Below are 20,123 nucleotides of genomic sequence, written 5' to 3'. Positions count from 1 at the left end.
GAGCAAGAAGATAATGCCAGGGAATGAAGGGTGCTCCAACAGAAGGCACCAGGCTGGGAGTCAGGATCCCAGATCACCAGACTACGATCAAGCCACCTTTGCCGAATTGATCTAAATAGATTGAGCTCGTTAAGGCCGCTACTGAGAGGCAGGTCCTCTGGACCTCGGATCATTCTTGTCGCTCTCATCTAAACCCTTTTCAGTTCAGTCCGTTCCCCTTTGTGAAGAGCGAGCATCAGAACGGGACACGTGAGCCTAGCAGCGATTCCCCCTAATGCTGCACTCGGCAGTCATGTCACCTTCTTTCTTCCGCAAGGACGGCTGCTCCTTGGAGAGGGATTTCTCAATTAAGTCTACCCGTTCTTCCCTAGCAGAGATGCTAACCTCCAGAGATCCCTCTCGATGCTGCTCCTTTTCCCTCCATCTGCTAATCGGTGCACTCGGAAAGAGGATCCAGAGCTGTGTATTTAATTAAACGAAGGGTGGTCACCCGGAGGAGCGAGCACTGTTGCATGTCATGATTTTGGCAACGCTGCTGGGATCTGCCACAGTAGGCTGTGCCCTTTCAGAGCCTTCTGCTCGTGTCTGGTTACAGTAGGTTAAATGAATCACTAAACTCTGCTTTTTTTCCCTTCTGGAGGCAGGTTTCTGCCTGGGCTACACCTTACTGGGATGGGACAAGGATTCAGAAGTGCTCGTGTCACTCTCAGGTGCATGCCAGATAGGTAGAGTGGGAATTCGTCTTAAATCCTTTGACACGTAGTCCGTCAGCTGCATATCAAATCAGGAACGAAAGCAGATGCTGACAAGCGGCTGTAGATTTCACACGGCGATGCAGTGAGATTTGCAGGGCTGAACTGGCAGCTCAAACCTGGCTTCAGCTGTCACTCCCAGTGATTTCAAGTCAAAGCATTCATGCTGCAGTCAGGCATCGGACGTTCGGTGCTTGAAAAGACATCTTCATTTGTGGACGGATCGGCTCTGTTATGAGCAGCCACAATCAGAAAGCCAGCCGTCCCCTTTAGGTCCCAGGGTAACGTACGTTGGTAGACGGAACTGATACAGATTACACCAGCGATGCCAGGCCCAGTGTTTAAATGGCTAGGAATGCAGCACTTGCCTGTATAGGTCACTTTGGGATATGTTTGTTGTTATACTCAAGTTGTCCCATTACATATGTTACAGCCCAGTTTGCCAGAGAAGGAGTACCTTGGTTAAGGGTCTAGGCTGCAATCCTAGCTGCACTGAAGCCAGCATCAAAATGCGAATAGACTACAATGGGGCCTGGATTTCTTTTTAAGTTTCCTGCGTATAATAGGGGCAGAGGATACAAGTTTTCTACTGCACAGCTGGGAATTTTTGAGCAGCAAGCTACAATCATGCATTTAAACAGATTCCTCTTCCTCTCTGTCTCATTTTTGGATTTTTTTTTTTCCACCTGGCTGCTATATTACTGATGGACCGGTTAGGTGTGTAAACGGCCTTAGGAGCCTCTTGGGTGAAACGCATCACATGAAGCGGTCGGGTGCATGCTCTAACATTAGGTCACTGCAACCTAACCAATTAAAGGATCAGTTTTAAAGCTTCCTGTAACTTCAGGGTTCCTGTCATTAGGTACTTTTCCATGCTGGGGCTGAGTTTGTAAGCCAGTTGGGAAGCACCTGGCTTGGAAACCCGTGGGAGACAAAGAAATACAAAGCACCTTTTTCCATCTACCCAAGGCAAAAACCAGCATTCATTTGATTTCTGTTCCACTGGTTTAAAACACAAGTCAGGTCTGCACCCAACCACAAAGAGCAGTAGATAGGAAACTGCCTTTTCTGACAAGTCATTCAGCCATGGCATATTGTGTTTGTCTTAATGGTTCATTTGTGACTGCTGCCTTGACACTCTGACACCGTCTGTCAGGTTCTCAGGGCAGCTGCACACTTCAGTATCCCACTCAACACCTGCCTCATCCGAAACAGCGCGCAGCCAGCTCCTATTTCAAATGTGAACACTTTACTGTGTGTGATGGATGCAATATCTATTGTAGCGTGGGCCAACCTTTTTGGCAGGCGTGACAAATTAGCCCTGCACCCTTTCCAAGGGTAACTCCAATCCCTTTCCCCTGTCCAGTCTGGTGTTTTGTGCTTCCAGCCCTATCTGCTGCTGTGCTACCTGTCCCCTCGCTGACTTGCCGCGTATCGCGCACACAGGCTGCCCAAGCCACTTGTGGAGCAGGTTGCTCGCCCCTGATCTATTCTACAGGACGATTAGATGAATGTGGCCAAATCTCTTCTGCTTGATCACTATATAATGGAAAAATGAAAAATGTTAATGGCTATTCATAAAAGATCAATATTTTATTTCTAAATCATCTACGTGTAATGAGTATGCAACTAAAATTCGGTACAGATCAGACAGTATTAAAGGACCTTATAGTCGATTCCAGCCTTGGAACCCTTCCACCCACGTGAAGTATTACATTACACTGGCGAGGAAAACATTGCTGTTTTGAACCATTAAAAGAAACAAAAACCTTGCTAAGGATGCAAACAGCTGCATTCATATGCATACATTTAAAGTTTAATAGTACATTTTTGCTTTGGTGTTACTTAACTCATGCCGTATTCTCAGACTTCATACTGGGAAGCATGTGGAGGAAGTATATCAGGCTAATAGCCTGAGCTCTACTCAAGTCAAATGTTAATTCCTCAGACTGATCTTACTGAAATGATTAGCAGCATTTGGCTTTGCGAAGGATATTTAAAGCTCTTTCTTTCTTAAGGAATCAGAGCTCTTAGTAGAAGTGGTACCTTTTATTAGGCCAACTAGATATTTGCAAAATAATTCTTTATTTGCAAGCTTTTTGCCACACACACTCTTCTTTGGGCATAGGAGAATGCAAAGATTATAAAATTTCTCCTAAGTGGAAATGAAAATTCATATTTCACAGGAAAGATGAAGGTGTTGCAGGATCTCTTGGTTGGAAAAGTTCATTTTGTGCAAATAAAAATTAGAGCGGTCTGTTTACCTCGAAGCTGTCTGACGGCAAGCGAATTTCTTAAGAATTCATCTCATGTGCTGATGCTTTTTAATTGATACCCAGCAATGACTTTGTTAGTTTGGCAGGTCCTGAAATATGGGGAGGGGGTGAGGCAAGTGTACTTTCCTGCTTTAAAGAAAGAGCTATTTAAAAAAGAAAAACAAACCACCCTAATGTGCAAAGTCAATGAGTGCTACATATCCTGCTAAGTTTGGAGAACTAGTTTTAAAATGGATGCTTGAATGTCCAGAACAGGCCTGGGTATTAAGTTAAACATTTTTAAACAAAAAAAAATGTAAAAGCCTTGTGTGAGCAATGGTAGAATTATTCAATTACAGGAGTGAATGGGTCTCCTTAAAGCCAGAAAATATAAGTGTTGCTTCTTTAACACAGGTTTTAAAGAACTGTGCATGAGCACCAAGGAAAGGCAAGTGAGAGACAGAGACTAGGACTAGTCACTGTAACCAAAAAGTTGTCAGGCACAGCGATGTGACAGTGAAGGCTGCCAGGGTGAAAGTGAGTCCCCCTAACCAAATCGAAGTATCTGTAACATATATGCAGCACTTAGAAGGATTCACTGAATTTCAATGTGGTGTTTAAATGACAGGCTATTAACAGTAGTGTATCTGACTGCAGTTTGGGCTGCTGTCCCTCAGTCCCTGAGACTGTCTTTTATAGTACTCTACTGGACTACCACAAATCAACAAGCCCCAATCCATCTAATGTCGTAACACAGAATTTAAGAGGTACGGGGTCATGGTCTCTATACTACAAATGCACTGTGCTACAGTGGGAAAGAAAAAAGAAAAAAAGGACTTGCAACCACTGCTAGTTGGAATTGTTTGTCACAGAAATACTGGGCGGTTACAAAGTGGATATTTTGAAAGCTTGACTTGGATAGGTCATTTCCCCTCCTTGACATTATACAAGGAAAACTTAATACTGAATAACCCCTTTAACAGTCAGTTTCTCAAGCAACACAAGTTACAGACCAGCAGATCCTGGATTTTGGCTCAAGTACTGTTATTTAGAATTTGCTTCCCCCCTTTACTAGAAAGTTTCTCGAAGATTTGACTGGGCCACTCTAAATTTTAAGCGGAAACCAGGCAAGAACAATTCTGTTTAAAACGCAACTCTGTTTAATATAACAGAGCTGTGATAAACGAAGGTCAGGAAGTCACCATGTGGACAGCCGCCTCGCTTGTGATGTCAAAACAGAAGTTTAAGACAACATAGGACACAAACACTAAGAAAAAGGTATTTATTATTTACACAACTGCTATAGTTCCGTAAGAACAATATACACCATCCTTATTTGAACGGGTCAGTCTTCTTTCAAACATCAGAACCGAACAATCCCAGACCATTGGTAATGCAAAACAGCAGTCACATCACACTTCTATAGTGCAGGCTGAAGCAGCGCAAGTAAATGATGCTTTAAGAACAGTATGGCTGAATATTGTAATTCAAACAGTGTTTGCACTCTAACAAGATTTAACAAGGGGGTTTTGCTCATGCTTTATTGAGAATGTCACCTTCTCATTTGAGGTTCAGTTTTTTATTGGGTTATGAGATTATTTCTTCTTTAGACATACTGCTTTTGACTTACCATCAAACAGGATTTTTTTCCCCCTTCAGTCTGTTTATTCCAGTAAACTACTGCTTTATAATACAAAATTTGCAAACTAGAGTACGTCTGCCATAGAGGTGGCAATTTCCAATCTTATTCTGCCTTGCACAAAGGAACACTGACATAGTGAAAATACATGTCAAATTTAGAGAGCTTGTAAATACTGGAATAGAAGTAGGAGATTGTTTATAAGACAGAGGGAAGAGATGACTTACATATAGGCTGCCAGGGCTGGCACCTCATTCAACTTTTTTGGTCTAAACAAAATATTGTTACCAGTTTTATAGAATGGTTTTTGGTCTTTAATAGTCATGGTGGTATTACAGTAGTAATGAAGGAGAAAACGATTTAGTCATACCAAAAGTAAATGCAAGGGGGGAAAAAAAAAAAGCAACTGGCCTATTTCTCCCAATTTGAGCTTATTGCTGTGATCTTAAAAAATAAGACTCACAAACCAACTGGAAGACCAAGTATAAGCAGTCATTCTGGCATCTGATTCAGTGTCCAGCACTAGTATACTCTAGCATAAAAGCAAGGAAAGGTCTGAAGATCTCCATTATGTTCCCTTCAATTCACTGCCACAGGAGTTTATTAAAGCTATTGTCCTTGCTTCTTTGAAAGGTACCTGAAAGGAAGAAATAAGTGAGAGTAAAACAGTCTGATGCTAGGCACCTGATGCTTCCAAAGAAATGCTGAAGACTGAATTAAGATGTCTTTTAAAGAGTAGAGCTTTGCTGGAGGGCACAACTGCTAAGCCCTGTCTCTGTAACAAAGCCAAAGTCTCATTATCCAACTTCAGCTTTCTCCTGCTCCAGTTGAGAGAGGTCTCACACTGCAGAAGCATCAAAAGCTTTTGTGTCTATTAAAATACCTTAACGTGCCCTTTGCAGTAACATCCAGAGAATTCCAAAGTACATTTGATGTAACTTGGCCTGTGGCTTTCCAGTCTAACTAGCAAACCTCTGGTGCTGCTCGTCCGAGTCGTTGAGCAAACATTTTCACAAAAGCACGTTGGGTAATGTCTGCGTATTTCGTGGGATAAGCAGTACCGATCCAAGCCACAGGCAATAGAAAAGAACAGTATGGAGAAGACTTTCAAAGGTACAATGGGGCTACATGCCAGACTTGCTCACTAGGTGCCTTGCCTGACTCACTCAAGGAAGATGAGCCTTAATACAAAACACTTTGCTATCCAAACGTGCTTCGCAGCCTAACTTCTCACTCCAGCATAGGCCCTGGTTATAACAGGTTTCTGAATGTTTTTATGAAGTGCCCCATATTCAAGCATCCTAGATCTCAATTTTATCTTCTCAAAAAAAAAAAAAAAGGCTGGTAGTATGCCCAGAAGATTAACCAACCAAAGCCCTGTCAGCATCAGGATGGAAAAGGAAGGGATTTAGCAGGAGCAGTCTGGGAACACAACTTCGAGGCAGCCTCCCCCCACCTCCACCTTTTTGTAAACTACAGAGCTGGTATTCCCCTGATGGTGTGGGAAGAGTTCGCACTCAGGCTGCTGGATCCCAGACCCCAAAGCATATTACAGCTTGGCTCTTTTACCTAAATTCCATCAAGAAACCAGTGACCCATCAAGGGGAAATGATGGCGAGGTTCCATGGTGTGGTCATTTCCTTGAACTAATCACGTCAGCACAATATAGTGGGAGGAGTAGGGAGCAGTGGATGAAACGGAAACTTAATCCTTACCTTTCCCAGTGCTTGTGATTCAGATCCAAAAAGTCATCTAATTTTGCTATTTCTTTGAGGTACTGAGTAAGCTTTAGAAGTTCCTTGTCTTTATCCCGATTTAAATGCGCTTTCATAAAAGGCCTTATCTATTGAGAAAATGATAAAAGTATCTGTTTAAAAGGAACATGCCACTTCAGATGCTAATGTTTTCTGTTCAGTACTATGCAAAGTACATTAGGTGTTTCTACTACTCACTTGTGTAAAGAAAAATTAGAGACACCTATGCCAAAACATGCAGATAAATGAACTACATCTTTTCCAGTACTTACATAGAATCAGGTAAGATCACAGCTCTTGAGAGCTAAGAAAGTCCTCATCTCTTAAAAAAGTATCTAATTGCTTCTGTATCAGTACAGAATATATTTCTTGTTGCCTGTTTTGCAAAAAGGGGCCAATGAGGGCACTTACCACAACTAATCTTTCCACTACTTAGCATTTGTAGACTAAACCTGAAACTAGAGCTTGCTCAACTCTTCTTATGTGGTGTGCACGCTGGATTTAAAATCTGGAAGCTTGCACTCTGCAAAGTGAAACACTAGACTTATTTTTTCAATGTCTCTTTGAAATTTGCTACCTCCAACGGAATAGAAACTGGGCACAGGACACATTTAACATGACTAGACATGAAGTGCAGTTAACTGCAAAGAAGGAACGTACACAGCTCTTGTCACAGTGATGTTTAATGTTAGTTACACCAGCATGTCTTTAAAAAAAATTGAAACTGAAAATTACTTAACTGGAGGGTAGCGATTTACAAAGGAACCAGGTAGCCCAACCCTTATCTTGCTATTGGCATGTATCATACGCTTTGGTGAAACTTCTGATGACTGCCTGATTACATTCTTTTGCTCTGGGTTGAGCATTTGATCTCTCCTGTCTCTCCTCCAACATCCTTCCCACTCAGCCACCTCCAAGGAATCTTGCTGTCAATATAACCTGGGCTGTAACATGTTTGTGCTGTACCCCACGAGGGGCTGACAATACTGTTGTCAGTCTCATGCTTCATCAAGTTTCCCTCTCGTTAGGCAGAGCTTTAAAGCGATGTGTAGTGGTCTTGTCATAATTTTTAATGCAACTTGATAGATTCTACAACAGGGGATGTGCGTGGTCTTCAGCTCTGTTTTATGGGCTTTGTGGTATCATTTGAAGGAGATGTCTCTTCCAGCATGAACATTTTCCTAACATGATAGCTTCTTGGGCAAAAGAGGGCAGAAATATAGCTTTCCTGACAACTACTTTTACCTTGGAATACATTATACCTGTGTCTTATTTTAGCCACTCAACACTCCTTCCTGCTGCTGTTTCTGAATACTCCTGTGAGAAACACCTTGGCAATCCCTTCTCAAGAATAGCACTGATATTCCCCTGCTCCTAGGACATGTTTCTTATTGGTGGGATGACAGGAAAACATCTGTTACTAAAGAATGCAATAACTGATAATTGTAGAAAGTATCTTTAGAGCCCTATATTTTCAAACATGTTTTTTTTTTTTTTTTTTAAACAAAAAAAGCATACCTTACTCAAACTGTACTCTTTCTCCTTAGTGGTTGGCTAAGTAGCATCAAGGATTTCACACGAGCAGGATTTTTGTTACCCAAAAGGCACAGCAGTAAGCTAGTTTCTGGAGACACTTTCTGGTCATTGGCATATTTTTTAGTCTTATTTAGGTTTGTACAGCACCTAGCTCTACAGGGCTCAGCATGGTTGGAACCTGAATGTGTGAGGGCAATTTAGGTATCAGTAGTAATTTCAGTCTTCCTTTTACTAACCTATAAATGGGATTTTTCTTAATCGTGAATCAAAACACAGTTCAGTACATCTCCAGTGTTACTAGAAAAAGAATATCTAGTCCAAATGAATTACTTTTTTCTCTGTACTTATTCTTAAGTATGTATTCTTATTACTCTACAGCTCATTAGAGAAGTTGTCTTAAAGTAGAAAGGAGCTATGGTAGAGACCATATATTTTCCTGAGAATATGACTGAAAATTACCTTTAATCCATTTTGTGGGTTCATTAGAAAGTTTCGTCCAATATCATCAAACATGATAGTATTTTTCCTGCTGTAATATTCTGAAAATTTTCCCCATATGACACCAAGGGGCTTGACCTGCAAAAATAAGTGTGCAGGTGTTTGAGATTTAAATTCATGATTTAAAGGTTGCAAGATAGAGAACCTAAGTACTGCAACCTGACTGCACTAAATGTTTGGATCTTTTTGTCAAGGAACTAATAGGTGTGTACAGCCTATGTTCTTCATGATAGCACCTCATAAATCACTCATCATTAAACATGTATTAAAAATAACAACAGATCCAATACATCCACCACATAAGACAGATGAACATTCTCTCAATAGTCCTATATGTTGCTTGGTTTGGTTATATCCTTGGTTTGGTTAAGGAAAATATCTCATCCTAAGAAAATGTGTGTATGCCCTCTTTCATACACTTATTAAAAAACTGTTAGCTTATGGGGGCGAAAAAAAAAAATCAAAGGTCCTTACGTCAATTAGGCCTCTCCTTGGTGTGTGCACTGTTATCATGGCGGCGCTGTCCAACATGAAGGTTATCTTGTAGTTTGCATTTGTGCTCACTCCCAGCTCCTGCATCAAAGATTAATTATTGAAGCTTCAGATTATGACAGTTTTACTGTTATATGCTAGGAACCTTGATTGTAATACATTACATTTGTGAAAGGATGACTAGAGATGGGCTAAAAATAGGTGTCTGTTCTTCTATCCAAGGAGAATGGTTACAGTATTCTACCAAGAGACAATAAAGCTGGTGGGAATGAACTTTTGCAGTTTCTAGAGTCAGAAAGTTAATGGTAGATGCCAGTATAAAATTGAAGTGGCTTTATGGAAGTGGTGAGAAAAAGAGCAAGCTCTTTTGTTCCTCTTCAGTGTCATCCAGTATGCACAACAGGAAGGGGAGGGGACATTCTCTTCCACCACTTCCAGATGTTTTGGATCCCTGCTCAATCTTTAAGCCAGTGATATTCAACCAGGGTGCCCCCAGGTCCTTTGAAAGGTGCTGCAAGGTGAGAGGAGATAAGCAGATATGCTTGTCCCTGTTTGGACAGTCCCTCACCCATACTGCCTGGCCCCTCTACAAGGAGGCAACACATAAATTAGTTTTGAAAACTGGGTGCTGCTTAATTCACAGAAGGTATGGCGAAGCACCTCATGTCAAGGTTGAGAACCACTACTCCTGGCCAGAAGGTGGCAGTTTGCCTGTACCCCACTTTTATTTGCTTCTATTGTTGCTACAACTGATCACCAGGTCCAGAGACCAAGTAAAAAGCATCATAGTTCACGACAAAAAAGAACTGCGGATAATGGAAAGACATCACTACTTAGAGTCAGTACAATGATATGCCTCAATCTCTAGTGGTTTGGCTCCTTTTGAAATAAGGATTGCAAAGACAATTTAAGTCGCTTTGGAAATAATCCTTGACTGACTGGCTGTGCATCATTTCCATTTCAAATCCTTTCCAGAACTCTAATGCAATGCTGAAATCTGCTGACCTGCTAGAACATAAGTTTTATACTGCAGACTATTATGCTACTGTGCACATCATATTTAAAATTCAGCCCCATACACAGCATAGGCAGAAACCATCCACTGAAACAGCACTCTTGCAGCCACACTTGAATGATTTGTTCTTACGCACAGAAGGGCATATCCTCCTTACACGCAAAGTACCTTCCACTTGGGTCAGTGTTTCTGTAATGCTGAAGCTAAAGATTAAGCAGACTCTGAATTCCATGTGTGTGTGCCTGGTAAGAATTTGATCTGCACTCCTTTTTTGCTGTTACTGACTACCTCTGAGCATTGAAAAAGACTCTGGTTACTTTTGACCACAGACAAAGCCATTTGTTTCTGCATCTTCCCTTTAAGGTCCAAATACTCTTAAGGCTGTTGTACCTAGATGTAGAATGGGAATAGTAGATTAGGAATGGCAAAGCTGAAGAAGGGTAAGGATATACAACGGGAGTCCTCCTTACTCCAATTAGAGAACCAGCAACCGGAGTCTTGAATGATCAAGATCCAGGCCTTGGCCACAGCAGGCTCCATGTACAGGGGGAGCCCAATAAAGGCTGTGCTTTAGCAGCATGTAGAAGATCTGAGAAGAATGTCTAAGAGGTAAAAAGACAGGAATAGAGTGAAGCAGGCAAAGCTCGGTATGTAACAAATGGCTGCTTCTTAGTCTAGGGACCCTGGACTGGCACACCTGGCAGATGGTAGTCACCCAGACTTCTCTGTGGCCACTGAGAAGTAGTCTGGTCACATTCCTGCAAGAATGGGGAATGACTTCATCAATGCCTGCAGCCAGCAGCTGATGACTGCACAGCTGCTAGGGCCTGGGTGCAGGTCAAATATGATGTGGGTTGTGGACCTGTGTCATTGGGCTTTCCTTATCTATGGAAGGACTTCAGTTAATTGTCTGGTTGAGAACCAGAGAGAGGAAAGTGAGGCAGCAACATACCTAGTGAACAAACACATCTCTTACAAGGATATGCAGTCACGTGCACATTGAATTGAAACTACATTTTTGTACTAGTGAACCAGTCATTTTAATTTCTTTGGCTTACCTTGGATTTTGGCCAACAGTAGCCACCCTCTTCCCCTCCCCCCATAAGGAACTGTAAAAAATTAGCAGATATTTGATAGGAGCACATATCTGGCTACAGTTAGGCTATGTAATATTTACCCTTCTAACCCTTACTTTGCTTTTTCATAACTCAAGAAGTTTCATAGCTTAGCTTGAAATGAGCTGAGCTGTACCTGTGATTTTTTTTTTCCCTCAAATTGAGCAAAAATGAACACAAGCAAAGTAGAAAACATGTTTCCCTGTTAAATAATGTGAAACAAGGACAGCCCTGTAACAGCAGGGACACCAGGGTACAAATTTTGTGGGGAAAAAGAGCCCTCCTTGAGGAGGACATACGTTTGACTTTGCAACTAAGGAAACTGGTTTTGAGTTCACTGAATTATAAGCAATAGGAAAAGAAAAAACAAACAAAAAAAACTTCACAAGCTAAATACAAAGCAACTTCAAAGCCTATTAAGTAGATATTTAAATCTGACTGCAAATCTGCTTCCCAAGTTTGTTGTACCAGCACGTGTTTTGTTTAAAAGCCATAAAGAACTGAGTTTGAAAGAGGGGCTCCTGCAGACTTCGTAAGAAAGGCACCTCCCAGCATTCAATATGTATTTCTACTTTTTTAAAAAGCTGCCTTACAATTACAGAGCAGCATACGCTATCCCAATGAGAGACTATGCATGCATACAAGGATAAAGAAAGCATAACCGGTTTGAATGAGACCACTTCAAAACCTGTGTTCTAGCTGTGCAAACTGAACAGTTGCTGCACCGCTACTGCATGTGGAATTTTAAAGATTAGACTTGCTGTCAATTTTGCAAAGGAGACTAGTTTTAAAACTCATTTTGAACTTCTTGAAAGCTTGAACAGCCTTTGATCTCATCCTACCTGCTCCCAATTGCTAGTAACATTATCTGTTCTGCTGAGTGCAATCTGATTAAAGAACACGAACGCAAGGCTACCAAATACTGACAGTACAGAAGTATACGAGTTATTTCCAGAACAACTTACTTTCATTTTAGCTTCAATCCACTTCATGTTAGTAGCAGCTAAAACAAGGGGAAGAGGGGGGAGGGGAAAGAGGGAGGAAAGAACACTATTGAAAACAAAACTCTTTAATTCTCACAGATTCATTTTTTTGAACTATACAATCTGCATACAACACTTAATAACTTTGATGTGCAAAATGAACTTTCCTCATTATACTTTTCTTCCACCACTGCATTCAATTTCATTTTGACTAAAATATTTACATAGGGAAATTCACCAAACTAGTCTTTCTTACCTAAAAGAGAGACTAGATTAAATATTTGTATATTTGAAACAGATTATTCTAGACTGTTCAAGATAAATTAACCCTCTTGTGATACGACTAGGGCTAGTGCACACCCCAGCTCAGCTAAAGATCTTTCTCCAACTGTTAGACATGAAATGAATGAACTTGTTGAAGCAGATTAGCTACCATTTTTTGTATATAAATGGGATAGTGTTGTTTGTTTCCAGCTTACCTCTGCTAGAGGTGCTCATTGCTTATTGCCTGGACTGGGATATTTCCACAACAGAAAGTTATGTATCATCAAGCAGTGCATGGGGGTCGCTTATACAGCTTCATTCCTTCAAGTACTTGTTCATCTGCACAAACTAACAATCGTCATACGGAAACTACTTTATTCACTTACTTAAAAGAACAGCGTGTGATACTTGTCCACATGAGATTTACCATCTTAGTAAAATTATAGATCTAACTACTCCTCTGTACAGACTCAACTCAGTGAATACAGTACAAGTACCATTAAACTATTGCCTGACACTCTGTGATGCATAGCAAGAGCTATAGATACCTTTAACTTAGAATCTCCACTGCAACATCCAGCATTATGTATGCTGAACGATTTACAAGAAAACTTTAACTTGCTAACAAAAATAACTTACACCAAATTACAATATCATAATCCTCATACGCAGATGTTAGGAATTCATGAAGATATGGCCTCATTAACTCTACCCCAGTTTCAGCACATGATCTGTGGTCTGAAAAGAAAACAAGTGTTTATCATTAGTTTACAATGTTCTAGTCTGACATTTCTTCCTAGCTAGATATTTGTAGAAGCCCCATCAATTAAGCTTCCGAGCACTTTGAAAACATTAGTGAATTTACTTTCCTAAAACACCACTATGCAGGGACTAACACCCATGTTCCCTCAAATCCAGTTGTTAACCATAAGACAGTCTTTCTTCCCTCATCTCAAAAAAGGACAATATTGGTGACTGTGCACACCTGACTACAAATATAGCAGCCTGCCTTAATTAGAAAACTACTGTTTGTGAAACTATTAAATACAGATTTATTAGCGGCATCCTCACCTCAAGCTGTAATTAAAAGCTTGAATCGGTCTCTCCTGATGCCCCCAAATTCCAGTCCAATGTGAAGTTATCAAGAGGAAATGTTGGTTTTTCAAGGGCATTGATCTGATAGCTTCAAGGTGAAGTGTGTCTGGGTGGACTTTTCATAATCAAGGAGTCTCCTCTCCCTTCCCCCCCCCAACCTGCCTCCCAAGAGCTGGACTCACTTGCAGGCTGAGTTGCCCTTTTGCACTAAGCCAGTTCCTCACACATGTATCACCTAAATGCTCAGGACAGAAGATAACTGGAAGCTGACTTGGTACAATTTTACACTATTTTTTGTAAGTCTTTTTTTTACATCCCCATGTAGCAACTATATGTAGTATCACGTTAAATCATCAGTACAAAATGCTGGAAGGGCACAAGACTATTTATTTAAAATAATAGCAAGAGAGCAATACAAGCCAATATAACCAAATGACTTACAGAGCAAAAGCAATCAAAAGGTTCTTCAACTTACCAAACAGTGTGTAATCAACATCTAGTACCAACAGCTTTTTCCCTTCCCTAGGTGGATTCAGCACTTCCACCTTGTATTCTTTAACTCTGCGGGAGATTTTTAGTAGGTTTTCTTCCCTGATACAACAGTATAAACAATTATGGTTAACGAGTGCAGACTGAACATTGAGTAACAGTGCAATCTTTTCTTAAAATGGCTAGAACAACACACCTATTTTCTACTTCAACAACTTCTTCCTCGATATCAAAATCATTAATGACATCATCATTATCTGGGGGTGGTCCAAGGACATCTTCCTAGACAATAATAAAAAAAACAAACCACAGCAGCAATAAATGAACCTCATGCCAGACCCATAGATTTTGTTACAACACATCACAGGAAAAGTAACACTCTTTAATCTAAATGCTTTTCACTTCAGTAGTAGCATAATTATTTATAAATACTGATAAATATTAGTGACAGGCTTGAGAAATATTATTGCCAGGATATCACAGCAACAGGACTTGCACATAAATTCGGTCACTGCACAGCAATTTTGCAAAGCAGTACATTTTCTAGCGTGTGGAAATCAATTAAAGTTCTGTAAGAAAACTCACGTTCCATACAAGTGACAGCAGCACAGAGTTATAAATGTGCCTCTATTTGTACATTACTTTCTGGAATGTTAGCATTTCTCAAAGGCAGAAAACAGCTGACAAAAATGCAGTTCATTTTAAACAGGAATAAGGGAACAAAACAATTTACCAGACTCTCTTCACGAGTTCCCATCATCATAATTTTAGTATTTGGTTTCAGCTTGAGAGCTCCGAGCTTAACGTCGTCATCTGCAGGTCTGCCTGCAATAAAGCAGATTTTTCTATTTTCTTCCCCTCTCTTGGAAGTTGCACGATCACATTTGATCCAAGATGACACACACAATACTATGCCATTGGAGCCTCAGTTTCCCCTTGTATTGATATAGTCAAGGCAGAAGTGTTATAAATGCATTGACAAATTAATGCTAGTCCAAATTACTTGCCATGTAAAGGTACTTAGAAGCCCGACCAAGACTGGGGCTCCACAATGCCACATTCTGCACATATGCAGCTCCTGTTGCATTTATAGTTTAATTTGCAGCAGTTTAAACTGCTGATGTACACCATGATGTGCTACATGTTGTAGCATGTTGACATACTAATGCTAAGCAACACCTAATGTGTTAACCATCCAAAGCGTTCAGGCATTAGGTGGGGAAGTAAAAGCTCTGTTAGTGCGCACCCCTTGGACAGGCTAAGAAGAAGCTCTCCATGTAACGATTGAGGTATGCCATCCACAAATTCATGATATTTACCTTTCATTTTGAGGCCAAGCAGTTTTTGGCGCTCTGGTAGCACTCCAGTAAGACCTTTGAGAGACTGCTTGAGATCTAATACTGTATCTTCTTCTGATAGTGAGGTGATGGTATATTCCTGTCCACCCCATTTTATTGTGAGAGACAGAGACATCCTTGAAGCATATGTTCGGTACTGCTGCCAGAAAAACCTGCTGGGGTGAAGGTGGGGGGGAAAGATGTTCATATAAAACACAGAACTAAGAAGAGCAGTTAGCTGGAAGGGGAGATTACATTACAAGTAACAATATTTTTGAACGTATTGTAGATTATTGTGAGCCCTACACACTTTCTTTATGCAGTTGTGCTTCCAGAATTATGTTTCTAAGCCAGGGGCGAGCAATCATTTCGGGCGGAGGACCGCTTACTGAGTTTTGGCAAGCCATCAAGGGCTGCACGACAGGCAGCCAGGGGCAGATAAATATTAATTTTCTAAATTTTCTAGGGGCCCTGTGGACTGGACAGAATGGCCTGGCGGGCCACATCTTGCTCACCCCGGTTTTAAGCACACAGTTAGGATTGAGCGTTGGCCCTCCTTACTCACTTACACAGATCTGTGCTCTACCTGCAATAATACACACTCCAGGCCATATTTTATTATGCCACTATCAAGGCAGGTGTTTTTGAAAACAAAGCCAAAACACACACCCACACAATGCAATTAGACTGCAACCAGTTCACTTTGATTACAGTGCAGACATCATAACAGCCATAATTACCCAATCTCTAATTTAAAGTAGCATCCTTCATAAATTGTATTCAAAACAATTGAGTTAGTTTACAAGCACAAGAGCAGATGGGGAGAGATTTTGAGTGAGGCATTCAACCAATATTATCCTTGGGGTCTGTCAGAAAATAGCCTTACCACCTGCATAACAGGAACACGACGGAGCCAACAAAGATCAAGGCCTCGGGTAGACACAAGACCGCCTGTGCCCCAAAAGTCAATCCAAAAATCACTAGGGGAGAAGAATGCTAGTATCCTAACATCACCGATGAGAAATCAAGCCCCAAACAGACTAAATAATTGCCCAAGATCACGCTGTACATCAGCGACTACGCCAGGAGCTAAAACCTCAAGCGCCGGCACCATCTCCTCTACCAAGAGCATCTTCCTCCCCGAGCACGGCCGTGCAAGCAATGACTTATTCTTGCTGGGATGCAGCGCCTGCAGTACGAGCCGTATCAAAAGCCACTAACGGAGCCGGTTGCCGGTGGAGTTACATTGAGTCACCGGAGCCACCTCGGTTTCTCTAGCACGTCCAGACCTACAAACAAATCCCCTCGGAGCAGAGAGAAGCGAGTGCTTCGCGCGGAGCCACCTCTCCATCCTAACCTCCTCGATCACCTTCCGCCCGCCGCAGGACGCGGAGATGAAACCAGCTTCGAAGGGTCTTAACGGACACGTCTAACGCTCGCGTCCTACAGAAACGCCCTCCGGGAGCGGCCGCGGCCCCTCGCAATCGGTCCGCGCCGGCCGCGAGACGGACGGGGACGTGGCTCGGGGGCTGCCGTCGCAGCGCCGGCGAGTGCCGTCTAGAAACCTGCTGTCTAGACTTCTCCAGATGCAAAAGCTCTTCTCCAGAAAGGAGAGGGATCTGCCGGGGAGCGCCAGCAGCTGGGAGCCACCGGGCGGGCTGCCGCTGAGGGACGCCCGTTGGCCGTTCAGGGAAGCAAACGCTCCTGTTTCTCGCGGGGTCGGTCCGACGCGCCGTGGCGCTTCCGCGGTCCCCGAGGAGGTCTGCGAGCAACGGGGCGCGGTTCATCCGGCACCGACTGGGTCCCGGGAGCACGGCGCGCACGCACGCCGATGTCCGATTCGGTTTCGTGGACGCTGTTTTCCCCGCACCGAGGTAAAGCGTCGAGGTGGGCACTCAGTGAGGTGATGGGTACCCTCCACCTCGCCCCAGCCCCGCGCTGTTTGCTGTGCTGAGAAGTTAATGGATGTGTACCCCCCTCCCCACGGGGGCCGCCACCCCCATAGCGTTGAGGGCACCCCACTCGTGGGGGGAGCTGAGGAGGGCCCCCCTCCCCCCAAAGTGACGTCACCCCTGGGGACGAGCGACCCTGGCTCACCCAGGGCTGCGGAACCGGCACCTTCCCAGCAGCAGCCGCACCGGAAGCGGAAGTAATCCCTGCTCGTTTCCCCGCGAGCCGGAAGTGCGTGTGCGGGGAGCGGGGAAATGAAAGACCCGGATGTGGCAAAACTCAGCTCCTTCCCCATAGAACGTGGCCCGCTCTGCCGACTTCCGGTGTGGCCCGGAAGTGCACGCCGCCACCCGGAAGTGCTCGTGGCGCGGCCGCCGTTGCCGGGGCAACAGTGGGGCGTGACTGAGGAGGCCTGGGCCTTGGGTTTGGGGGCGCTCCGTGCCCGGCCGGGGGTGAGGAGCGCGCTTGAGAGGGGCCCCGCACCACCACACACACACACAGTTATCTGCACACACGTGTCTATATACACGCACGCACACAGGTGTCTACCCACACACACACATATGCGTGTATGTATGCGTACGCACCTGTGTGTGTTTGTGTATGCAGACTCGTGCAAATTCACCAAATAACCCCACTCACGTGTGTGTGCATGTGTGTAGGGGGATGTATTTGGCTGCTGTGTTGGTCGGAGACAAAAAGAAATGCAAAACTCCAGGCCTCTGGGTTCAGGGATGATCCCTTTTCTTACACCAACTGAGAAAACTGCCAAAAAAAACACCCCCAAAAAGGTATTTTTGGGGCTCATGCGCCCTTCATCAGGCTCAGGGAGATTTAAAGATGGTAAAAAATCCCCATGGGTAGGAAATAAACTTCATTTTTGCGTGTATACGCACCTGTGTGTGTATACACCCACTTGTGTGTGTGTATACGCACATTTATGTGCACGTGTATATATGCATGCCTGTCTGTGTATACACCCACTTATGTCTATGTGTATACACACACGTGTGCATGTGTATACGCATACCTGTGTGTGTGTATGCACACACGCACCCCACAATGTGTGTGTATGCACATGCCCACCTGTGTGTGTGTGTGTAGACACATGTATACCTATGTATGTCTATATACACACATCTATACAGACATGCACACACACAGTTTAACGAGTGTACACGTGTGCAGGTGTATCCCGCCTTCAGGGCAGAAGCCAGCCGACGAGGCTTCGGGGCCAGATCAGCTGTTGGGCGGATGGAGCGTGCTCATGGCTCAGGCCCCAGATGAGAGCGTGTGGCGTCTGAACAACTGGGGGATAGGGAGGAATAAGGGCTTTGCCCCCAAACCCTGCTTGCCTCTACACACCTTTTCAAGTCGATCTCGGAAATTGTCATTTCATCAGCTCGTGTTTCTGAGAAGAGCGGTATGAGCCGGAGAGCGAGGGCTCCTACTTCACTCGGAGGCGGCCCAGAACAGGTACCCGAACTTGGCTAAAACGATGTGTACGTTCATGTACTGAAATGGTTCACTTCTTCGGTGTACAGAATTCTGCCCCTGCCTATTTCCGATACCGATCCTTTAATTTCACGTGCACGGTGCTTCCCTCCATGCATCTCCCCAAGCCCTATCTATCCTGAAGAATACAAAAAAAATCCCATCATTGCTAACACGAGTTCCGGACACGGGGCTTGAGCATGGTGGAGTGGAGCTGTCAGCGTGGTGTAATTTACCCTTGCTGGGAGCCCGTCTAAGGCCTTATCTGCAGCAAACAGAATGATTTAACTCGGTGACTCTCAACCCCGGTGCTGCGGCTTACAGGCGTGCTGTGAGATGCCGTACAACGTTAGCGCTGTTAGGTGTGATAAACGAGATAAACCCAGAGATTTCAAACAGGAATCCGTAGCGTTAAAACCCTCCTGCTCTGCTGTGATATTTCCGAGTTCTTTGTAACAGAAGAATCATTTTACTATTTTTCTGTTGTTAAAAAAATGACTGAAAACACCTGGCATTTTCCAAGGGCCTTACCCTGAGCCAGTTGAGGGGTGCCTCAGGTCTAAAAAGGCTGAGAACCACTGATTTAATTAAAATGGTGTCTAAGTCATTTTAGTTTAATCAGTGCTGCCTCATTGTTTGGGCACTTAAAATCAGTTTTGTGAGGGTTTAATATCATTTCAGCCTGTTCCTAGATTATGCTTAAACTCTAAGTAACACTAACACTGCAGCACCCTCAGAAAGAGGTGTGTTTTAGAAAGGCATCATGACTCAGAAATTAATATTATTAATGTTAATATTTTTAACTTTTGGGCTGATTCCATCCAGCCTAAGGGGTCTTCTCTTTTTCAAGATTTCCTGGGGTGATTCCTGAGAATTGGCTTCAGTCAGGATTCAGGGTTTTTTTGGTTTGCTGCTAACTGAAGTACTGCAGAAAAATAATTTTCTCAGCACAGAAAGGATGTCTTGTACCAGAGGGCATTCTGTTTGATGAAAACTGTTTAAGGATAATTGTTTAGCTGCAAACTGCTTTCTTAGATAGGAATTAAACCAAAGTCATACAGACACTTGATTTGATTTTTAACATCATTAAAGAGACAGGACCAGATGGAAAAAAAGAAATTCGCAAAGTATGTGCAGAAAGGTAGGAACTATGAGCTTCCTTCTCAGCAAAATAACTTCACTTTTCAAATGCATGCCTAGCATATCAAATCCTAATATTTAGAAAATAAGATGTAAACAGAACCTGCTTGGGACCTAATCCCTGCCCCCCCCCCCCCCCAATTTGTTTCCTCTTTGCAGATTGGAAACACATTTAACATATTTGAAGTTCTAAAGTATACTCTGTCTCAGGCACACAAATACTTTTGGCTTCCAAAAACAGCATAACAAAGGGATACTATTGTAATGAATATTCCTGTCAGGTTTAGCTCTTGTCTGCATGCAAATCCAGGTAAA

At 43.0% G+C, this 20,123-nt stretch overlaps 2 protein-coding genes across 4 annotated transcripts in view; one reads left to right on the top strand and one right to left on the bottom strand.

Moving 5' to 3' along the window:
• Positions 1-4,274: 4,274 nt before the first annotated feature.
• Positions 4,275-17,436, bottom strand: UBLCP1 (ubiquitin like domain containing CTD phosphatase 1). 3 transcript variants are annotated; one of them, XM_014610115.3, is made up of 11 exons: positions 17,322-17,429; positions 15,207-15,400; positions 14,621-14,712; positions 14,084-14,169; positions 13,874-13,989; positions 12,943-13,041; positions 12,022-12,059; positions 8,909-9,007; positions 8,396-8,512; positions 6,362-6,489; positions 4,275-5,283 (listed from the first exon to the last, which is right to left on the bottom strand). In XM_014610115.3, exons 2-11 carry the CDS (start codon positions 15,358-15,360, stop codon positions 5,256-5,258), a joined length of 957 nt encoding a protein of 318 aa, XP_014465601.1. In that variant the 5' UTR covers positions 15,361-15,400; positions 17,322-17,429; the 3' UTR covers positions 4,275-5,255. The 3 variants fall into 3 exon arrangements, with proteins under 3 accessions (XP_014465601.1, XP_006268668.1, XP_019331524.1); XM_006268606.4 differs by having other exon boundaries at positions 15,207-15,397; positions 17,322-17,426; XM_019475979.2 differs by lacking the exon at positions 8,396-8,512 and having other exon boundaries at positions 17,322-17,436.
• A 1,162-nt stretch (positions 17,437-18,598) lies between these two features.
• The window catches only part of RNF145 (ring finger protein 145), a 66,211-nt gene continuing 64,686 nt past the window's right edge, over positions 18,599-20,123 (top strand). The window contains exon 1 of the mRNA XM_059712950.1: positions 18,599-18,650. Within this exon, the coding sequence (XP_059568933.1) occupies positions 18,600-18,650 (51 nt within the window). The 5' untranslated portion in view covers position 18,599. The remainder of the gene's footprint in view (positions 18,651-20,123) is intronic.

The sequence above is a fragment of the Alligator mississippiensis genome, chromosome 9 (genome assembly GCF_030867095.1).
Source record: "Alligator mississippiensis isolate rAllMis1 chromosome 9, rAllMis1, whole genome shotgun sequence".
NCBI classification, from domain to species: domain Eukaryota; kingdom Metazoa; phylum Chordata; order Crocodylia; family Alligatoridae; genus Alligator; species Alligator mississippiensis.
Note: the sequence above shows the minus strand (reverse complement) of the source record. Positions and strands in the feature narration are given on the sequence as shown.